The following is a 23,379-nucleotide window of genomic DNA, read 5'->3' on the forward strand; positions in this document are numbered from 1 at the left end:
TAAGGAGTTTGAACAGTCACTGCATAAATAAGAAGAGAAGTAATTATACTTTAATTTTAAAGTAAAATAGTCCTATATATAGAAAAATACATAGTTGTCTAAATATGCATTTATATACATATGCTTTTGCATGCCAGCGGTGAAAAAAATACTTTTGGGAAAATTCTCAATTGATTTTGCTATGATTACAGGTACTATTTTATAATAATATTTATTTTACAGACTTTTTATAAAAAGGCATATTTTCCATTATCAAAATGTTACTTATAAAATGAATTGTTTATTCAACTTTTAGAAGAGATTAATATTGCCACTAACTGACAGATATATATAAGTCCTGACTGTTAAATAATTGTGTCTAAATGCTACTTAAATGCCAAATTATATACAGTATGATTCTTACTCATAGTTAAAAAATACTTTTCCACTTTGAATTTTTAGAAATCACCCCCTCACCTATAATAGGGTAAAACTAACAAGTAGCTCTGAGTGGATCATATCATATGTAATATTTGAATGATCAAAACTATAACCTGATAGATCGTCTTCATGTATGTGAAGTAAAGATAATTAAAGAATTTTCATGTTCACTTGAATCCTTTTACTTTCATCTATTCTTCTTTTGGCATTTTCTTTAAATGATACTTTTATTGAGATAGCCAGCTATTTGCTTTTACTCCTAATGGTTCTGCTTATTTTAATCGTCTATGTGTTATCTACTTTCTTAGTGCAGAGATGATAGAGAGTGGGACTTAAACATGTATATATAAGACAAGTTTTCCATTTATAGCTGCTAATCTAATTCATGTAAATGTTTGAATTACTATTAAAAATCTGATTGCAAAGTTCTAATATACAGTCATATTCCTTAACCTAATATGAAGTCACAGTTTTATCTTTAGACTTTAATTGAATCTGTAACTTGATCATAAGAACCGTGAATACTGTTTTCACTCCTGAAACTTTTCATAGTATCTCTGTTATAATTTCAGTTTGTGACTGTGCCAAATAATAAAGTAACCATATCATTATTCTTCACTTTTTAAATACATTTAATTTTCTGGTTTACAAAATCAAGCTGGTGGAAATTACATGTTCATTAACTAGCACCCACTAGCCATTTTAGATTTTTAAGATTAATCTTAATGGCTAAAGTGATCCCAGTTTGAAATGATGTATTGTTTGGAACCTGAGTGAAATTCTTTCGCAAGAACTATGCCAGAGGGTCCTCAGGTGCACCGAGGCACTGCAAAGCTAGTTTTCCCTGACACATAGGCCTTTTTATCATCAGGATGAGGTAGTGGTCATATTTTAATTAAAATGTCAGAACAAATACTGTTGGAGTTATTGAAAATGAATCACCAGATAAAGTGAGCACTGGGCCATGGCAGGTCAAAGAGGCAAAGTCACCTGCAGAAGAGAACTCAATTCATTTTCCTGCCTAAATGAGGAATAAGGAACTTTATGAGCAATAGGAACTTTTAATACATTAAAGCATGCTATTCTCTCAAAAGCTTGTATTTTCCCACACTTTTATTATGTTTTGAATATTTGAAAATCATCTGAAACTTTGTAGTTTAAAATATTGTAAATATATTTTGGCTGAAACATGTAGCAACAGAATAATATTGTGTGGCCTTGTTTTTTCACAATTGAGTTTTGCATTCTACATGGTGTTATACATCAGAAGCCTTTATGAAAATCAGCCTACTCACCTTACAGGGAAGTTCATTTTGTGAAAAGGATGATATTCTGCTTACCATTATAAGACTGATTGACAGTGTATATGGGGAATTATAGTAGGCTTCTAAGGACAGTGCCGGCCTTTTTTTACCTTTCCAGTTCATGGGTATCAGGCAGAGATTATTCTGACCTCTTCAAAGAAGTCATTGTACTTTTACCCACCCAAGAGCCTCCTTTAAGCACATCAAACCTCTCTAAATCCTCCTCTGTTATTTAATCTAAGGAAATAATCTGATGTTTTATGCTTAATGAGCCTCATTCTGTAGGTTAGACACCAAAGTGATTGCTTACAGTTCATTTCCTTGTGTTGAATCCAGAATACACTTGTAAACACCAAGAGGTGATAAAGTAAGTGGTATATGTTTCATACTTAAAGAGTTTTTCTGATTTCTTATTTTACCCCAAATTAGAAGATTTTTTTCAGTGCAGGTAAAACAAAATTTTTGTTAGTGCAGTATTTTAAAATGTCTAGGATGTAGTATCATCACAGTTTTGTCTTCTTTCTGTCTCTTTTCCTCCATTCTTCCTGGTTTATGGAGTTGTCTCATTCCATTGTAGTCATTTCTATTTCTAAGAACAATGCTTTCCTGAAAAACAAATTTCCTTCATAGATAAAGCATTTGTTTGGTGAATGGTAAAGGTATAAAATACTTGTATCAGTAAATCAAATGCCGTATCTTAATTTCTTGTGGTTTTTAAAATTTTCACTTTTATGTGTTCCAGGGCTGAAACATTAGCTTACTTGCTCCCTACATATGACATGTGCCTATAGACAGTACTTGCTTTCATTTGGTTTGCATTCACTACGCTTATTTTACTTACTTTATTTGGTACATACTCTTGTTTAAGTAACACAAAATCTTACTTTGTGTCACCCCTTACTTCCTTAGTCTATCATATCATCCCACTGATTGAATTGAGTTCAGCAGCTTTAATAGTTTGGACAATTATTTGCTTCAGAGTGCATATTATTCCCCCCTTCTCTCTCTCTTCCCTTCCTTCCTCCCTCCCTCCCTCCCTCCCTCACCCTCTCTGTCTCCAGCTGACCTCCAAGAAAGATGAAGCAATTACATTTCTCTTGGAAGGTTCTAAGGTCAAAGCTTGATGGCTCCCTTGTATCCAGACCATTGATCTTCAGACTGTCAATTTTCACTTTCCACATACTTTCTTGTCAGAGCCTTAACCTTTGTGAAATCTCTTTCCTAAAATCTCTTGGACTATTCATTTCCCCGATCTTGTATTGAATGAAAGCTGTCCTCTGAGACAGAAAACATTTATGAACTACAAGATAGTCTCACCTAATATATGCCTAGACATGACCTCAGCCCCACTAAGGACCTTCCAAACCTTAGCTCACTTCCCTGCTGCACTGTTTGATGCTATCACACATAGGTAGCATTTCTTTGCAATATTTGATGCCTGACTCAAAGGTGGTATTTGCAAGTAAATTCTTACAGTTTAGTGAAGCTAAACTCACTGGTCAATTTAATTAAAAAGCCATATAATTTTAGCTGTGAATGTCAGTTTCTTCCTTTTTTTTGTTACTAAGTAATTTTTGCCACTTACTATATCCCTAGATGAATTAGTGGTATCTCAGACTCAAATCTTGGCATCAGAACGAGACCCTTGGAGCTGGAGAGCCAACTCAGTGGTTAAGAGTGCTAGCTCTTCCTATGAACCTGGCTTCAATTCCTAGTACCCACATGACAGCTCACAACTGTCTATTAACTCCAGTTTGTGGTAGATTGTATGCCCTCTTCTAGCTTCTGCAGGCACCATGCATGCACATGGTGCACAGACATATATGCAGGCTAAACTCCTATATATACCCACCTAAAATAAATAAATATGAAAACAATGTTAAATAAAAATAAGACTCATAAGATCACTTCTTTCACTCAGTTTCTTGTCTTTTCCCACTAATATATATGAATTATTCAGTACAAACTAGAAAAATGACATATTTGCTCTTCCTACAGTAGAAATATTTTAAATTAAATAAACTTTATCCTCGGGACTAGGGCTTTCTTATTATTTGAATTGTTTGCTAATTCTGTAAGAACAGCAATTGGATAATTAGACCTTGAGCATTTTTTTTTATCATTCACACTATGTCTCACAGAATTGGACTATTGTCTATCATTGTTCAGAATTTGAATTTTGGGCAGAGTTGGGCTAGAGAAAACTATAAACAATACATATATTAACAGTAATATTTTCTGTCTTCAACCAAAGAAAGTTTAATTATAACATTTTAAAAGATGTGAGGCATAAGAACGATCATCACTGCGATAAGAAATAGGCTGCAGGAATGGAAGTTAACAAGATTGGACCTTTCTGTAAACACTTTCTATTTTGCTTATTAAGAATGGACTAAAATCTATTCATAAATTAATGAACACCTTTTGTGTACTAGGCCCTGGATTAGGAGAAATTTTTTAAAACAGGAGAGTCAGAACTAAGTCTGTCCCATGTGTATATCCTCCAGATCCTCTGTCATTGCCTAACATGCATAGTGGATGCCTGCCGTTAAATAAGAGAACTTGGACTCAAGCTGACATTCAATCTATTGGCCTCATTTTTTCCAGATGTTTTTGTTTTGTTTGTTGATTGGTTGGTTGGTTTCCATTAATTTTATGAATAAAGAACATAAAGCATTAGAGTGAGGGTTAAAATATATCATTTTAAATCCTGTATATGCTATTTTAAATAGTATTTTTGGAAACTCACTCATATACCATAAAATTTTCACATTCCAGGTGAAAACTCCAAGTTTTAAAAGGTATATTCACAGAATTGTCTAGACATCACTAGAAACAACTATAAGACGTTTCTATTTCTGACCTGTGCCAAAGAAACTCCATACCTATCAATAGCACCTGAACTGTGTCCCCAGTCCCCCTCCCTGACCTCTAAGTACCATTAACTCCTATCTATATTCACTATACTTTTGATTATTCTGAATAATGTCACTTTAATATAATTAACATATCATATGTATATACTATTAAGTTACTAACTTATCAAGTTGTTTTTCTATGTGAAACATGATTTATGGTGTTTTTTTCACTTTGAGGAGATAATTCAGTGGTGAATATGATTGTAAGAACTTCAATATTTTGCTACATTTATTTATGCATTTGTTTGTGCATATGCACACAACACTGGTCAAAGGACAATTTAAGAGTTACTGTCCTCCTTCCATGAGTCCAAGAAATTGCATTGTAACCATTGTAACCAATGTTTTAACCTGCTGAGACATCTTGCCAACCTTTCAAAATAAATAATTTTTAAAAACCTAGCTTGTCCTGGATTGAAAGGCCTTCATTGTTGGATATCCAATCTATTTACCTTAGAGTTTATAGTTTTCATATTCACTAATTGCTTATATATAAATGCCTTGTTTACTATAATGTCTAGTCGTGGCTTTATTAGAATTTGGTGACATAATGTAGCAAATTAAGTTTTTTAAATGTGATAAAATTTATTTCTCCCATTAGATAATGAACAAGATGAAAAGCCAAGAATTCTATGGGCACTCTACTTCAATATGAGAGATTCTTCAGATCTCAGTAGAGATTATTATAATGACTTACCGTCCAATGTCTATGTGTGCTCTGGCCCAGACTGTGGGCTAGGAAATGATAATGCAGTCAAGCAGGTAAGACATTGGTATCCCTCAAAGAAACTGATGGGATAAGTGAAGGGGGCTTCCCCATAAAACATCTTCCTTTCTCATTTAATGCCGATTGGCTCCAAAACACTTAAATCAGGTATTTTGCTTCCTTGAATTCTACAAGGAATTGTATAGACTTATTTATGAGTAGTACTGTAAGAATAAAGAATGAAGTTAGAAATATATTTTCTCAAAATGAATTTAAAATGCCAGTATTCTCACATATTTCTTCTAATATAAACAGATTATTGATGCATATTTTATAAAAATAGATGTTAACCTCCAACAACCTGAGCCATATCTAAAGGCTATAATTAGTAATGTATGTAAGATACAATTCTACAACAGTCTGATACATTTCTTAATCTGGGAAAAGAATGAATAATTTCATTTTACATAATTAACCTAATACCATGAATGTTTGACTCAAACCAGTGCCCCCCTAAAGCTGCTATTATAGTTTCCAAGAAGTATGTTAAATCAAGTAGGCTAGCCCTGTGAAGAAGTATATACTTATTCTAGGTAAGAAAAGTACACCATGATTCCATTAAGCAGATGATTCTTAAAATACATTAGAAATCTTTATATTTTTTTCCTGGATAGGAAGAAAAGAAGAGAAGGTTTGTTTTGAGACAAACATGTAAAGTTTTTTCAGATGTTTTTGATACATCCATCTTTGAATCAACAAATAGATCATTAATATTATTTTCGTTTTTTAGTAAATTTTGGTTTTTTGTACTTTTATGTATGTACATTGTATACTCTGATTATTTACATACTCATTCCAGTTCTCTCACACACATACTCGCACATACTTCAAATCACATAATCTTATTTACTAGTTTGGGGTTTGTTTCATTTGCTGACATAGTTCTGGGGCCAAGTATTTGACTCTTAAGTTTGAAGCTAATCTTGAGTGCATGGACTAGTGGATGCTCAACCAGATATTCTGCCTCCAATCGATGAGTACTAAGTGGTAGATCACCTTGAGTCTCATTGTTTCCCGCTGGCAGTTATGAGGGCTCAACTTCTGTGAACACAGATGCTGTGAGTTGATGGTTGCAAGATAGTATTTCATAGCCACTTCACTCATCGTTCCACCCTCTCTTCAGTTCCATAATCTTTATGGGAAGGGATGTACCACCTTGATTTCTAAAGTGGTTGTACAAGTTTTCACTACCACTAGCAATGGAGGAGTGTTCCCCTTTATACACATTCTCCCTAGCATTTGCTGTCACTGGAGTTTTTTTATCTTAGCCACTCTGATAGGTGTAAGATGAAATCTCAGAGTCTGTTGTTGTTGTTGTTTGTTTGTTTTTTTCCATTTAGTCTAAGGCACAATAATCTATCTTAAACCTCCTAGCTATATAGCTTCCTCCAATTCAGATTTCTCACATTATACTTGATTTTAATCATACCCTAGGTCTGATCCACTTCTCCTGATGTTTCCTGGTATTTTCCTCACAGCTCCATCTCCTACTTCTTCTCTCTTTCTCCTCCCCTTGGTGAACCTGGACTTCCCACCCTATTCTCTGTATTGCTCAGCATTGGCTGGTTAGCTTTTTTATTGGCAATATACAGAACAAATGGTGGGCATGTTGGAATAAACATCACAGTGCAGTGTCTGCCTTGAAACCAGATAGTGGAGTAGAGAAATCCTTTAGACAGTTTAAGCATGGCTGAGTACTAGAAAACGTTTACCATTCATTTTCTGTACGTATTCTGTAAAGTGATTTAGATTTTCATGTAAAAAGCCTATTTGTTTATTCCATCTAGTGTTTTAATTGTCTCAGAGTCATTTTGATTTGCATTTCCTTGATGATTAAGGATATTGAGCATTTCTTTTTTTAAATTTTATAACTAATTCTTTTTTATATATACATTTATATTATTACACACATGTATATAATAAACTACATACAGCTAGAAGAACCACAAAACAATCAGGAACTATGTAAATATTGCATTCATAGGGTTTTGACTATTAGTATTTGGCAACCTTGAAGAAAATATCTTTCCTATCTCAGTGAGTCTATAATTCTAAATGTAAATCAATGTCTATCATATCTCATCTATATCAACTTAAAACATTTATCTAGACCTAAAAACATCTTAACCCCTACAGCTAAGCTTAATTGTAAGACTAAACTACCTGATCTTCAACCCCATCAAAGACTTGAGAAGGAATAAATTTAACTACCTTAGTAAACAGTAAGTGCCGGTTAGCAGCTTCAAAAAAAAGAAAGAAAGAAAACAGAAACAGTTTGTCACCCAAAATTCTCTAAACCATTGGAGCATCATCCTCAGCCTTCTGACCCAGTATATCTGACAGACGTATTTGTGAGGGAGGAACTATTGAGGACTTGCTTACTCTGTCTTGGCAGCTTGCCCATTTTTAGGCAGAATTCTGTCTGTGGCAGAAATGAGGACATTTTGCCCAGTGCCTTGTTTGCCACATTTGAAGCCATTTCCATAAGGAGGTTCTTTGATGCTCATCATCCCACACTGACCGTGCCCAGTCTTGTCTGTTGAGCATTTCTTTAAGTGCTTCTCAGCCATTCGAGATTCTTGTGTTGAGAATTTTCAGTTTAGCTCTGTGCCCATTTTCTAATTGGGTTATTTTATTTGTGGGTGTTTGATTTTTTGAGTTCTTTGTAAATTTTGGATATTAGCCCTTTGTTAGATGTAGGATTGGTGAATATCTTTTCCCAATCTGTAGACTGCTATTTCATCCCCTAGTAAGGGGAGCAGAGCAGGAACTATCACTGACATGGGTTCTGTTGTGTGTTTTTTGGTCACTTTCCCCTGGTGGGGCTGCCTTGCCAGGCCACTAAGGAAGATAACATCCTTAAACTTGATGAGCTGAGGTTGGTTAGTGTGGGAGGGGGCCTCCCCTTCTCTGAGGAACAGGGGAGGGGGAGGGGACAAGAGGGAGGGAGAGTGAGACCAAGCGGAAGGGGGCTACTATTGGGATATTTAAATAATTAATTTTAAATTACAAAAGAAAACTAAAAAAAGAAGACCATAGGTAACATGGATTCAATTATATCCCCATCAGTATCAAGAATTTTTTAGTACCAATTGACCTTAATTGAATGTTTAAAATATATTTTAGGCATAGTAGCAATGCAATGAACAATGATCCAGATTTTTGTCATATTTTATGTTTTCTCTTTAGAGTCTAATGTTGGTCATAAAAAATCATGCTAGGCCTTAAATAATGTCAAACGAGCAGGAAATTACAACTCTTGCCCATGCCTCAAGATTTGCATTTGTGGCTTAATCTAATAACTGTATTTTTCCTTTGGTGACCCAATTTCTTAATTTCAATAAGCTTTTAGCCAATTAACTGAAGTTGATACTTTTTCCTGAGTAAATAAAACATTGTTTTAAAACAAAATGGCTTTTAAAATAAGGTGTTATAATGGAAGTGCTTTTGTGATCTATCCTACATACTAGAGGATTACAGTTAAGGGGCAATTTTTTTCATGTGGTAATTTGCTTCATAAAAGATAACTTTAAAGGGTTATGCAAAGTTTAATGAAGAAAACAGCATTAATGTTCATTTGTGTGCTCATTAGCATATTACATCATATATTCACCTTAGGAAAATTATCCCATCTTTAGAGAACATCAATGATATTTATAAGTTGCCTATTTGCTCAGATAAATTGAACTAATTCCAGTATATATATATCACCATGTGGTTATTTCAGTCACCTATTGACAGCTTCTGCTTTCTGAATAACGATTTTGTTCTTAAAAGCTCTCAGTATATTATCATGCCTTTGTCTGTATAGAAAACACAGGCCCCTGCAGAGTTTTTCTTTTTTCAAATAAAATTCTACATTTTAGCATTGGGAGATTTTGTACTTTTTCTTATTTGGTAGTACATAGGGATCAAGGGATTGGCTATGTAGATTTGACTTTCCTGTATGCATATGTGACAGCTTATGATTTCAAAATGCACAGATGACTTACATACTGATAACACTTCCTGACCTGTCTTTTAGAAGCCACACGTTCAAATGAGTGTGGTGATAATGAAGATCTTGTATGGTGGAATATGATGGATGAGGAACATGCCCCCAACCCCACTCAATTCAAAGCAAACAGTGCAGGTGGAGAGAGCAGCATCTTGACCTACACAGGACATAAACATTGTGTTTAAAGAAGTCCAAATAACTATTTCTTAGTGAAGAAAACATAGGAGAGCTGGAGGTCAAAAGAAATAATAGGATGCAAGACCAGCAAAGGGAAACCTGAAGGATCTTATAATGTAGTAGTTAAGACTGTGATTTTTTTTTCCTGTCAGTAATGTGGTGGTTTTAAGCTGGGAAGTAGCATAGAGTTGTTTTTCATAACCCCACTGAGAGTAGCATAGAGATGGATTATGGTATGAGGCAGGATCCTTAAGGCAAAAAGAATACTCCAAATTAGAATCTGTTGCAGTAGTCTCTTTGACAGGTGGTGCATGCTGGAACTTTGTCAGTGGGAAAAGAATAGAACTTAAACAGAGAAAGACAGTCCCATGATTTGGCAACGTTTATATGGAGGAGTAAAGTGGATAGGATGGAAATCCAGGCCCAAAAAGCCATCAGGGAGAAATGAGGTATGAAGTAGTAGAAGCCTTGACTTACTTAGGCCTTTGAGTCTCCTCTATAGGAGCCTGGAATCTCTAGAAAAAAAAACATATGGTGAATGCTCAGGCTGAAGAGCAAAGCAAGCATCACTGGTATTTAATTAAAGATATTCATAGTAGGCAGCACATAGTTAGCCATGGTCACTGCAGCACATTTGATCCACAGCAGTTAGTCATCTTGTCACTAAGAGTTTATATCATGTGACAGTTATTTCCTTATTGCCCTCACTTTATAGTTCCTAACTATGTTTCTATGATTTACATATATTACTCATATATGTAAAATCATGCAATATTAATTTTTATGCCTAGCTTATTTCACCAGTAATGTTATCATAGATAAGATTTTTTTGTTTGAGGTATTTTTTTCCTTTGAAATTATAAGAGACCAGATGTTAAGTGTTCTCACTACAGACATACAAACTAGTAGCTATGAAGGTTTTCATTTCTAAGTAGCATAAAAAGTATTTGGTATCATTTTGGCATTTTCAAATGAAATTTGATTTCTACCACTCTGAGTTTGAGTCAATTTGCTTAATGTACTTTCCAAGTCCAACTGAAAGCATGTTTTAATTCATTTGTTTTTGGTAATCATTGTACTATGATGTCAAGATGCCACTGTATGCATATACATACATATTCAACTAATGTTCAAAAATTTTAAAAGTATATACACAATAAATGTTATGCTCCAAATATGTATACCGTTGAAGCATATCTAAAAAACAAACTGTTTTCAAAGTTATATTAAATGAAAAACAAATGATTCAGTGCTTAAAAGTACTTACGTGAAAGCCTGACAACCTGAGCTCAAATCCTAGAAGCCAAGTTAGAAGGAGAGAACCAACTCCTGAAAGTTGTCCTCTGGCTTCTCCATGTGTGCTATGGCACTTGTACACACACATACACATTATACACAGACATAATAAAAATAATTCAAATCAACTTCAGAGCTTCAAAGTTTCTGTTATTACCCTTCCACCAAACTCCAAGGAATATTATCTCTACTCATCTGATGAAGGTGTCCAGATAGTGAATATTTTAGGTTGTGCCACCTGTCTACTAGTTATTGCCACTCCTCAGCTCTGCCATTAAAGAGAAAACTCAGCTATAGATAGGAGGTAAGCTAATGTGAGCTGTGTTCCAATAAACTTATTTACAAAGGCAAGAAGTGGTCTAGGTTGAACCTTTGGGCCATACGTGGTCAAGTTTTGGCCAAAAAGATGACCTTGTATGTGCATTATGAAAAAAAGTTGAAGCAGTAGAGGACACCATTGTGTTCTTCAATACCTTGTAATGGATTATAATGGATTTTTTGACACCTTGTAATGGATTATAATGTATTCTTTGATACCTTGTAATGGATTATTGTTACTTGCCACATTTATTATCTGCTTATTATTAGCATCAGGTTTGCTTTTTTATTCTTTTACTTTCTCCTGCTACACTCAACCACATGCACTGGTTGAAACCTGAGGATACTATTTTTTTTTTTTTATATAGTACCACAAACGCACATATATTTAGGCTGATTGCCAAATATTAATTTGTCTTTCACCTTTGGCTAGGCAGAAACAATTTTCCAGCAAATCTGCCCAAATGAAGACTTCTGTCCAGCCCCGCCAAATCCTGAGGATATTGTTCTTGATGGCGACAGCTCACAAGAAGCTTCCGAATCCAGTGTCATACCAGAGGCCAACTCAGAGACTCCCAAGGAAAGTACAGAGCTGGGAAACTCAGAGGAGCCCTCTGAATAGTGGCTATGCATCAGACAATACCCTACTTTGGAAGTTCCTTTTGGCTTCAAAGTCTTCTTGGTAGAAGCAGTATTTGAAATCTTTTAAAAAGCAACAACCATTTGATAAGGCAAAATTACAAGAAGAAATGAGACCCAGAAATCCAAAAGGATTTTTCTTCAAAGAGGACATTTCTAGGAATATTAAAGTCTTATAAAGCACATTGACTTGCCTATTTTAAGATACTAAACCTGTGAGATTTTCAGGTGGAAAATATAAAGTGTAGCCATGATGTGAAAGGGATCCTATGCATTGTTAATAATTATGTGGTGTTCACATAAATTTGTTTGCCACTTGGGATCTTTTTTGTTTGAAGCCACATCTGGTGAATCCGCTCAGCTCACAAACTTATTTTGGTTATTTGAATTATATTTTCATTCTGGATATGATATAACAGATAGCATATGTAAATACAATATAGTAAAGCTAAATTATCATAATCTGGCCAGGAGCCTATATTTGGAGTAAAAGTTGGTTTTATTTTCTATGTTAGGAACTGAACATGTTAATACTAAGGTATTTAGAAACTTTCCTAACCATAATTTCTTATTAGCTAGTGATTTGAATGTAAATGATAAACATACTGGCTAACGTTCAAGATGAAGAAATGGAAGACGAAGCAAATATTTGAATAGGAACAATGATCCTCCATGATTTTACTAAGTCAAGTAACTAAAGCACTAACTCTTTGTCTACAGAAATAATTTGATCATGGCTTTTCTACTCAAAATAGTAGGCCAGTTCTTATCTGCAGTTTCTCCAGATACAATGTCTAATGCTGTGCCTACTATATCAGAGTAGTTATGAACATAAATGCAGCGCCTTCCTTAGAATGGTTCTTCTATTAAAAAAAATACTGTTTTGGAACTTTCCCACTGGTTAATCTGTGGATAAATATCAAGCCAACCTCATGATCACAGTGTTATATTTATTGCAGTAATTTTTTTAAATGCAAGCTTATTTCCTAAACTCATTACTAATAGGTGGAATGGTTTTTGAAGTCTTAGGAATACTTCATAAATTCATACTCCTGGCAACTTGACAGTTAATGAACTGTAATACACACTTTCCATGAAAACATGAGGGCTCTACATTGGCAGCAAACCTATTTGCAAGACCTGCATTTAAATGTCTCCAAGCTCTGATGGTCTACTTTGTTTGAGCAATAGTTTGGACCTAGAACTGCTTGTAAATAAATAAACAATAAATAAATCCAATTCTTCCTGTCAGGGAGCCATGGCTCCGGTGAAAAGCACAGAGTCCTCCATGTGCAGCTGATTCCTGACCTGGGCAAGTTTCAAAGAAGATATTAAAGAAAGTTCCCAGTACAGATTCTTAAGAAATGGGAAAATCCAAGGAATGCAGGTCTTGCTGACCCTTGCAGATTGAGTTGAATTGAGAAAAAGGGAACACTTCCCAGGGTCTCAGGCTGCCTGCCCCTCCCACTGTACAGCCCTCTCCTTCTCAGTAGTACCCTTTCCCTTTTATATAATGTCACACATATCAGGGACAGAATCACATTGTAACCTACTTTGTCACAAAGCTTCAGCTCTTAAGTCAGCTGTTGTTTCCTAAAGCCCTATTAGGGCATGCACTAAATGCCAAGTACGCACCTGTAATGTACCAGGTGTTGGTCCTGCCTCTCCATACCAGCAATATGAAAGTTTCTCTCAGATGAGAATGGTAAGGTGGAATACAATCACAGTTAACTTGCGCCAATAAAAATGTTATACTTTGCTATAATCTTAGTGTTAAGGCCTCCTAAATGCAGCATGTACACTTATCTAAGGAGACAATTAGGCTAGATAGGCTTAGAGTAACTAGAAACCTTTGAGCACTTCAGCTGTGTAAATTGTAGAGCAACACGGCAACTATTTTTTGCTTTTGTGTCCAGCTCATACTATATTTTTTTCATCCTTTTGATGCAATAAAAAAAAAAAAATCTCTTCTCCAGCTCACTTACACAACATATTGTTGAAATGCTTAAAGCTCCAGAATGTTACTAAATACTAAAATACCACAAAACTGTCTTTAAAAATTGTAGACAATTCTACCTATTTCTTGTTGCCTCAGAATGTAATACTAAACAATTGAAGAGCTTTTTAAAAAATTTTTTAAATTATTGCTTAATAATTGTTTTTACTGTTTTAAGTTCAAAACAACAACAATCCTTAAGGTAGTGTTGTAAGATCATAAGTCTAAAGTCATATGAATACAACTACTGTTTTACATAATGCAAATATTTCTGTAATTTAAAATTTTAAAGTTGCTGTTATCAAAAAAATTTATTTGTTTGTTCAAAGTATTTAAATATACATGCCTGTTTCTTAGTAACAAAAAAAAGGTATAATTAATTTAAGTGATAAAAAAAAACCAGGATTTTGCTCTTGTATATTTTTTTCTAGTTGGTGTGCCTGCCCAAGAAAACATATATAAGAGATGTCATTTTCTATTTTTCTATAGTAAAATGGCCACAATCATAGGTAACTTACAGTATAGTGGAAGTTTCTAAAATAATATCCATGCTTATATTGTTGATAATTAATAATTTCTGGCAAGGTTGTTTCTAGATTTATCTCCTAAATACTGTTATCTAGTTCCTAAGTAGTAGCAATCATTTAAATTAAAACTGTTTTCTTGCAAATTACTTATGTACTGTTACTGGTATTGAATAATTTGTCTTTTTCTCAGTAAAATTTCTTATATGTCTTTTAAAAAGCATGAATAGATAATAATTTGCACACTGTAACAGGGAGTTTTCAGAGAAAATAAAGACTTTCCAATGCCTTTCTACTGTAGTGGCCTATTTTTACATATTTGAATTTTGTGTATAGGGGTAGAGATACAGCTCCATGGTAGAGACTCGGCTTAACAGTGTGCCTACTAGAACTTTAAGTGTAGCTAGTCTACTGTCTAGCACTTCCTGTCTTCATGAGTATAATTCCTGGTTGCTCTGTGGTTCTTCTTGCTGCATGTAGTTTATTTTATATATGTATAGTAATATAAATGTATATGTAAAATATTAAAAAAGACAAACTGTAGAATCTTTTTTTCTTTTTTAATATTTTACATATACATCTATCTAGACCTAAAAACATCTTAGCCCCTGAACAACTAAATTTAATTGTAAAACTAAACTATCTGGTCTTCAACTTCATCAGAGATTTGAAAAGAAATAAAATTATTTACCTGAGTAAACAGGAAGTGCAGGTGAACAGCTTCCAAAGTGGAAAAAAAAAATGACAAGACAGTTTGCTGAGAAATTATATGTTTTCAGAACAAAAGAACTGGCTACTGATGCTGGATCAGACCTGACAGGATTCATTCCACTGAGCATGCTGGATGCTGATATCCTGCATTCTTCATCTTCCAGCATCAAGTGCTTCAGTTCCTGTTCCTCATCATAACAGGACAGCTTTGAAAAAACCTTCCAATGCCAATTTGTCCAGCATTTCAGATTGTCCCACACAGAACTGTTAATCCTGGAATTTCTCAACATGTAGAAACTGGACCACAAATGCTATTCCTAGCTTGTTTAACCATTTTCCCCAATTTCAGTTCGGCCCCTACAAAGGTATTAATTATTCTTCCCAAATCAGCTGGAAGAAACCTTTAGAGAATGACACCCCAAACTGTAGAGCCTATTACTATAAGAAGCTTTATTCTGGTAACTCCTGTCAATGCTAATAGGACCTGCTTGTGTAAATTGATTCTCTTCCTACAAAGTGGACAGTCGAACCCTAAAGGAAAATTACCTAGTATTGTACTCTGTTGATGTAAAACAGCACTGGATAGCTCTATTAAGAATGGATGGAACTAGAAATGATCGTCCTGAGTTAGTTAGCCCAGACCCAGAAAGACTCACATGGTATATACTCACTTATAATTGAACAGCATCCCAAAAGGGATGTCCAATGAAAGTCTTCACTTACCAGGAGATCGAGATACATGTGGGGACCTCCTATTGGGACTCTAGGTGAGAGAAGTATGGGAAAATGGGGGAAATAGAAGGATCAAGGGGGTCCTAGAAACCTACAAGAAGAACATCGTAATGGGCGGATCTCGACCCAGGAGTGTCTAATCAAACTACTGCACCATCCAAGGACAATACATGCAGTAAACATTGAACCCTACCCAGATCTAGCCAATGGACAGGAGATTCTCAACAGTTGAGTGGAAAGCAGGGACTGACTGACATGAACTCTGGTGCCCCCTGTTTGACCACTTCCCCTTGGTGGGGAGGCCTGGTGGCACTCAGAAAGGATAAGCAGGCTACCAAGATAAGACCTGATAGGCTGGGACCATAGGGTGTGGGAGGAGGTTCTCTTCTGTCACATATTTAGGGGAGGGGAATAGAGTAAGAGAGGAAGGGAAGGAGGAATGGGAGGATTAAAGTGAGGGAACAACAATTGAGATGCAATCTGCATAAATTAATTAAATAAGAATGGATAAAGAAAAAGAATTTTCATGTGTGGTGAAAAAGCGGCAGAAGATTGTTGATAGAGCTTGAAATACTAGCTCTTTATTTTCTTTTCCCATTTTTATGCATATTAAAAACTTGCTTTTCAAGAACTACCAATTTAAGTTTCTCTTGTATGAGAGGAAACTTTTTGTTGATTGGTAGTTTTTGTTTGTGTGTTTGTTTTATATGTGCTATCTCTGACCACTTGGGATTGGCTAACCTATCAGAAAGCTCATCCCTGGAGAAAACCTATTCTCCCTTCTCATCAGTCATTGATTGTCTTTAGCTCTTCTTCCTCTAGGAGTGGAACCTTGTGGAATTTACCTCTTTGATGTTGGTATGTCAGCCATATAGTTGAGATTTCATTAGTGCAGCATTCCTGTCATTTGAAGAAAACACTATCTAGCAGCAGGTGTTTTTGCCCACCATTCCCATGATATTTTCCCTGTGCCTTATGTAAGAGTTGTGTTGTGGATGTACCATTTGGGGCTGGACATCCCATGATAGGGATGCAAAAGGAAGCTTCTTTGATGCGTGAGAGCTACAATTACCAATATCCTTTGACATTGTTATTGATATGCCAATGACACTTGTAAAGTTCTGAACCACATGTATGAGATGAGCAGCACTCATTATACATATGGTTGTTGAATTTAAAAGGAGCATATGACATAAAGATGGGCACAAGATTGAGTATGGGAATTAGGGAGGGGGGTATTGGAGAGAAGTGTCACTGCTCTAGATGTGATGGAAACTGGGAGAATGGACAATTTATATTCTGAGGTTTAAGAGAAATCACCTGAGTCAAGTTTTCTCATGTGTTCAAACTGTATTCAATCACAAGGATAAGGCACATGTGGAAAAAAACGTGTTTTTCCATAGTAGCATATAAGGGATTAAAATGAATAACAACAGCAAGCAGTAAGGAGTAATCTGAAATAGACTCACTCCTATGTGATAAACCTGGGAAGAACATTAGATCAGTCTAAGAACAATTCCCAGATTTGAAGAAACTGAGGTCACAAAACTTTTTACTTCCTTTTCACAAGCATTCAGAATTCTCACACAACTTCATTCCTGGAGTTCTAACAAGGCCGTAGTGGTAGATGTATATGAATAAAATGCACTGTTTATGTCTATGGAAATTTCAAAGAATAAAAAGTATTTGGGAAACCAGGCTAGGTAGCACATGCCTGTACTCCCAGCACTCAGAGAGACAGAGGCAGGTGGATTATTGTGAGTTCAAGGCCAGCCTCATCTACAAAGTGAGGTCAGGACAGCCTGAGCTACTCAGAGAAATCCTATCTCAAAAAAATTACAAAAGTGTTTAGAAATTTTGACCATTTTAAACCCATATTATAATAATATTCCTTCTCAATAGTTAAGGAAAGCTATACCAGCCTGGGGGTATTTATAAGATTGACAATAGACAAGAATGGTGAGTGTGTAGAGGAAAACCATTCACATCAGTATCTAAATTGGCAATATCTTTTTATATGAGGGGTTAGTTTGTCAGTACCTGCCAAGACATTAAGTTCAGATAGCCAGTGCTTCCAATTCTCATAGTTGGTTTCCCTAGCTTATAGTATGGATCTTATAAATTATGGAACATAGATAGTGATGTCTGGAGAAACTGCCTGAGTAAGCCAGTATCAGAAATGAAGAAAAGAATATCCTCTGGAAATGTGAACTATATAAATGCTTAATACATAGTTACACCTATAATTGAGGGTGCTAAATAAAGCTATGAGCTATATAAATAAAGGATTGTGAATGGCCTCTATTGATGGAATATAGGGGAGCTTATGGTACTCTACAATAACCCTACCTTTGTTGCCTTCCCTTTCTTGGTAATCAGTAGTAGTATTAAGCCATAGTAACAAGAGCAAGGAGACACACATACATATAAAATGTTGAAAGAACATATTGAAAGGAAAAACGGCAAAGCATTTGCCCAAAACCGTATCTCAAATCATCTGTAATAGAAGGCCAAAGGAAATAAAGTCTGGATTACCATTCTAAAAAATTACACTCATTGTCTTAAAGCAGCTGTGGATATCTGCACAGGATCACACTAGTCTACTATGGACAGGGAATGTACTCATTAGCCAGGAGGCCTAACTGAGGAGCTATTGAAAGTTGATGGCTTCAGGGGAAGAAAGGACATATTCCCAAGGGTATAGCTCTTTGTAGTCCAAACACACTCTGGTGGATGGCTCCATCCCCATGAGTATATGGACAACACAAATTGGAACTGGTAGATTAGTAACAGAAAAAAGGGGACATGAAGTTAGGAGAGACTAAAGAGGTAGGTGTGGATCTGGAGAAGTGGCAGGTGAATATGATCAAAATACATTGTATGAAATTCGTAATTAAAAATATTTTAAATGACTAAAAATGATGAAAATGGAAGGAAATCTTAACAGACATAAATATCCAGAAAAATTCAATTTATTTTGATTATATATAATATATATATATATATATATATATTATATATACATACATACATATATATACATATAGTGAGTTTGTCATTAACAGCATTTCATGATTTTATTACAGCTATGTAATCAATATTTAAAATGCATTCATTCATCCTAATTTACTAAGTTGTATCCATGCTCTTGATACAATAATTTCTATTTTTACTGATGATACACTCTAGATGTCTTGCTTGGTAAGGCTTGCTAAAGAATTTTTTAAAAAAACAGGAGCACAATAGATATGAGCAGAGAAATTTCAAACTAAAGACTAAATCAGCCATTGAAGAAAGACTTTTTATTGGGGTGAGAAAACACACACATGCAGCAGCCACAGAGAAAATCAAGACCTTCTTCAAAGCCAATATGTCCAGCCTCTTCTGAGGCTTAGGGGCTTTAAAACCTTTGAGGAGTTTTTTCTCCCTACTTTAGGGTTGGTCACATTGAAGACAGAAAGATTGATTGGCCCATGACTATTCTGTAACCTGTCCTGATGGAGCTTTGGATTTGTTGAGCCAGTCCATCAGCAGGGGGCCTGGGGAGGGAGACAAGCCAAGAAAGCCTTTGTTTTAAGCTGTCAGGATTTTGTCTCAAGTCAGGAGGGTGAAGAAGTTGACACTCCTGGGATTGTGGTCCTGAGTGCTGTAAGAAGGCAGGCTGAGCAAGTTATGAAGTGAAAGCTTTCCAGAAATACAACTGCATGGCCTCTGTATCAGTTTGAGTTTCAGCATTCCTACCCTACCCTGACTTCCCTGTATGGTAGACAATATGCTATAAGATGAAATAAACACTCTGAGGAGCAAAGTGTTTCAGTAGTAGTATCTTCTTACAGCAACAAAAACCTACTAAGACATAATAACATTAACAAACTCAAATAATTTATAACACAATACTATAATCCTCAATTGTTTTCAATGTGTTGGTGGGGAGTTCAGAGAATGTTTAGTAGACCGTGCTGATTAATATTTACCCAAATCTACTTTATATAGAAAATTAACTACACTTTTGTAGCTGTGGATGACAACTAAGCATTTCAAAAGAGCCTTTGTGTAATTTTGACGCAAGAAAATATGCAGCAGCACTTTCCATTCAAGTTTCCTTACAAGAAGACACTACTTGTTTAGATCCTCCAAGTTAAGCATAAAAAAATACCAATTGCCACAGACACTTGGAGTACATCCATGCACTTTAACCTGTCTCGCATCAGTTACTGTTACCTTGGGGCGGGGAAATATGTAAATATACATAGTGGTGGAATTTGTAACAAATATTCTCTCAAAATGAATGATTGAGTGTCACACATCTGCTGATTTTCTTGTCTCATAGCCAGATTTTATGTCTTTTTATACCTTTTACTTCATAAAACATAACATGAATTGTCGAATCCTATAGTTACCACTTTTCAACTAGCAAGTTAAAATTAATCACTAAAATCAGATAACTAGATGGGCTGTTGTGTGGCCAAATGAAAGCATGTATGTTTGGTAGACTAAAGTGTATTTTATTTATGTGTAATACTATGAATATATATGTTAAAAAGAAAGATAAGCACACCTGCTGTGGCATTCCTTTTAGGAAGAACAGTGACCTCATAATTAGGAAAGCTGAGTCTTATGTTGGCTCTGTCTTTATTCATGGGACACCAATGCCACATTTCACAAAAGTGTCTTTTTTAATTTTTATTTCATTAATTTATTCATATTACAACTCAATTATTATCACATCACTTGTATCCTCCCATTCCTCCCTCCCTCCTACTTTCACCCTATTCTCCTCCCCTAGGTCTATGACCGAGGAGGACCTCCTCCCCCATTTTTGTGCTCATAGGCTATCAAGTCTCATCGTGCTAGCCCACTTATTGTTTCTTTGAGTGCCACCAGGCCTCCCTACCAAGGGGAGGTGGTCAAATATGAAGCACTAGAGTTCATGTCAGAGTCAGTCCCCGCTCTCCACATAACTGGAGAATGTCCTGTCCATTGGCCTAATCAGAGTAGGGGTTCGATGTTTACTACTTGTATTGTCCTTGGTTAGTGCAATAGTTTCGGCAGACCCCCCTGGGCCCTGATCCACCCATCGTGATGTTCTTCTTGTAGGTTTCTAAGACTTTCTGGATACTTCTATTTCCCCATCTCCTATATTTCTCTTACCTAGAGTACCAGTAGGATGTCCTCACATATATCCCAATCTCTTGGTAAGTGAAGACTTTCATGGGACATGCCTTTTAGGCTAGTGGCCAATTGTAAGTGAGTATATACGATGTGAGTCTTTCTGCTTCTGGGTTAGCTCACTCATTATGATCATTTCTAGTTTAATCCACTTGTCCACAAATTTCGGGATTTCCTTGTTTTTAATAGCTGAGTAGTATTCCATAGTGTAAATGTACCACAGTTTCTTTATCCATTCTTCTGATGAGAGACACTTTGGCTGTTTCCAGGTCCTGGCTATTATGAATAAGCCTGCTATGAACGTGGTTGAGCATATGTCCCTGTTGTATGCCAGAGCATCTTCTGGGTATATTCCAAGGAGTGGAATAGCTGGGTCTTAAGGAAACCTTATTCCCAGTTTTCTGTGAGAGCACCAGATAGGTTTCCAAAGTGGTTGTAAAAGATTGCATTCCCACCAGCAATGAAGGAGTGTTCCCCTTTCTCTACATCCTCACCAGCATGTGCTGTCACTTGAGTTTTTGATCTTAACCCTTCTGATGGGTGTGAGATGGAACCTCAGAGTCGTTTTGATTTGCGTTTCTCTGATGACTAAAGACATTGAACATTTCTTTAAGTGTTTCTCAGGCATTCAATATTCCTCTGTTGAGAATTCTCTCAACAGAGTTCTGAGCCCCATTTCTCAACTGGGTTATTTGGTTTGGAGGTGTTCAATTTCTTGAGTTCTTTATACATTTTGGATATTAGACCTTTGTCAGATGCAGGGTTAGTGAAGATCTTTTCCCAGTCAGTCTGTAGGCTGTTGCCTTGTTCTGATGACAGTGCCTCCTGCCTTACAGAAGCTTCTCAGCCTCATGAGTTCCCATTTATTAATTGTTGATCTTAAGACCTGGGCTGTTGGTGTTCTGTTCAGGAAGTTGTCTCCTGTGCGAATGTGTTCCAGGCTCTTTCTACTTTTTCTTCTAAGCTATTTATTGTCTCTGGTTTTATGTTGAGGTCTTTGATCCACTTGGACTTGAGTTTTGATGACAAATATGGATTTAATTGCATTTTTCCACATGTAGACATCCAGTTATACCAGCACCATTTGTTGAAGATGCTGTCCTTTTTCCATTGAATACATTTGGCTTCTTTGTCAAAAATCAAGTGACCATATGTGTGTGGATTCATTTCTGGGTCTGCAGTTCGATTCCATTGATCAATCAGTCTATTGCTGTGCCAGTGCCATGCTGTTTTAATTACTGTTGCTCTATAGTACAGCTTGAGACGAGGAATGGAGATTCCTCTGGAGGATCTTTTATTGTACAAGATTGTTTTAGCTATTCTTGGTTTTTTGTTTTTTCATATGCAGTTAAGAATTTATCTTTCAATGTCTTTAAAAAATTGTGTAGGTATTTGGATAGGGATTGCATTGAATCTGTAAATTGCTTTTGGTAAGATGGCCCTTTTTACTATGTTAATTCTCCCAATCCATGAACAAGGGAGATCCTTCAATCTTCTCATGTTGTCTTCAATCACTTTCTTCAGAGATTTGAAGGTTTTTTTTTCAAACAAGTCCTTCACTTGCATTCTTAGAGTTACTCCTAGATATTTTATATTGCTTGTGGCTATCTGCTTTTTAGTTAGTTTTGCTAACAGTTTGTCTGTCTGGTTGATTTTCTCGGAGAACCAGCTCTTGGATTTGTTGATTGTTTGAACTCTTTTCTTTGTTTCTAAGTTATTGATTTCAGCCCTGAGTTTATTTCCAGACCTCTACTCCTCTTAGGTGTTTCTGCTTCTTTTTTTCTAAGGCTTGCAGATGTGTCTTTAAATTGCTTATGTGGGATGTTTCCAATTTCTTTATAAAGGCACTTAGTGCTATGAATTTTCCTCTTAGCACCACTTTCGGTGTGTCCCACAAATTTGAGTATGTTATTCCTGCATTTTCTTTGAATTTCAGGAAGTCCTTAATTTCTTTCTTTATTTCTTCCCTGACCGAGGAGAGTTGTTTGGTTTCCATGTGTGTGTAGGCCTTTTGTTATTTCCATTGTTGTTGGAGTCCAGCCTCAGACCATGATGTTCTGGTCGGACACAAGGTATTATTTCAATCTTCTTATATCTGTTGAGGCTTGCTTTGTGACCTACTATGTGATCAATTTTGGAGAAGGTTCGATGGGGTGCTGAGAAGAAGGTATAATCCTTTGTGTTTGTGGGAAATTTTCTGTAAATATCTGTTAGATCCATTTGATTTCTGATATTGGTCAATGATATTATGTCTAGGCTTAGTTTCTGTTTTATTCTTCCATGAAAGTGGAGTGTTGAAATCTCCCACTATTAATGTGTGGGGATCAATGGGTGGTATAAGCTTTATTAATAGTTCTTTTACAAAAGTGGTTGCCATTGCATTTGAAGCATAAGTATTCAGAATTGTGATGT

At 35.7% G+C, this 23,379-nt stretch overlaps 1 protein-coding gene across 2 annotated transcripts in view; it reads left to right on the forward strand.

Moving 5' to 3' along the window:
- Nucleotides 1–14,648, forward strand: part of CHM (CHM Rab escort protein) — a 157,421-nt gene extending 142,773 nt beyond the window's left edge. For both annotated transcript variants that reach the window (XM_084788787.1, XM_084788788.1), the window contains exons 14-15: nucleotides 5,244–5,404; nucleotides 11,630–14,648. In XM_084788787.1, coding sequence (XP_084644913.1) covers nucleotides 5,244–5,404; nucleotides 11,630–11,818 — 350 coding nt within the window. In that variant the 3' untranslated portion in view covers nucleotides 11,819–14,648. The remainder of the gene's footprint in view (nucleotides 1–5,243; nucleotides 5,405–11,629) is intronic.
- Nucleotides 14,649–23,379: the final 8,731 nt, after the last annotated feature.

This window comes from Acomys minous (assembly GCF_964271855.1).
Source record: "Acomys minous genome assembly, chromosome: 7".
Taxonomy (NCBI): Eukaryota; Metazoa; Chordata; class Mammalia; order Rodentia; family Muridae; genus Acomys; species Acomys minous.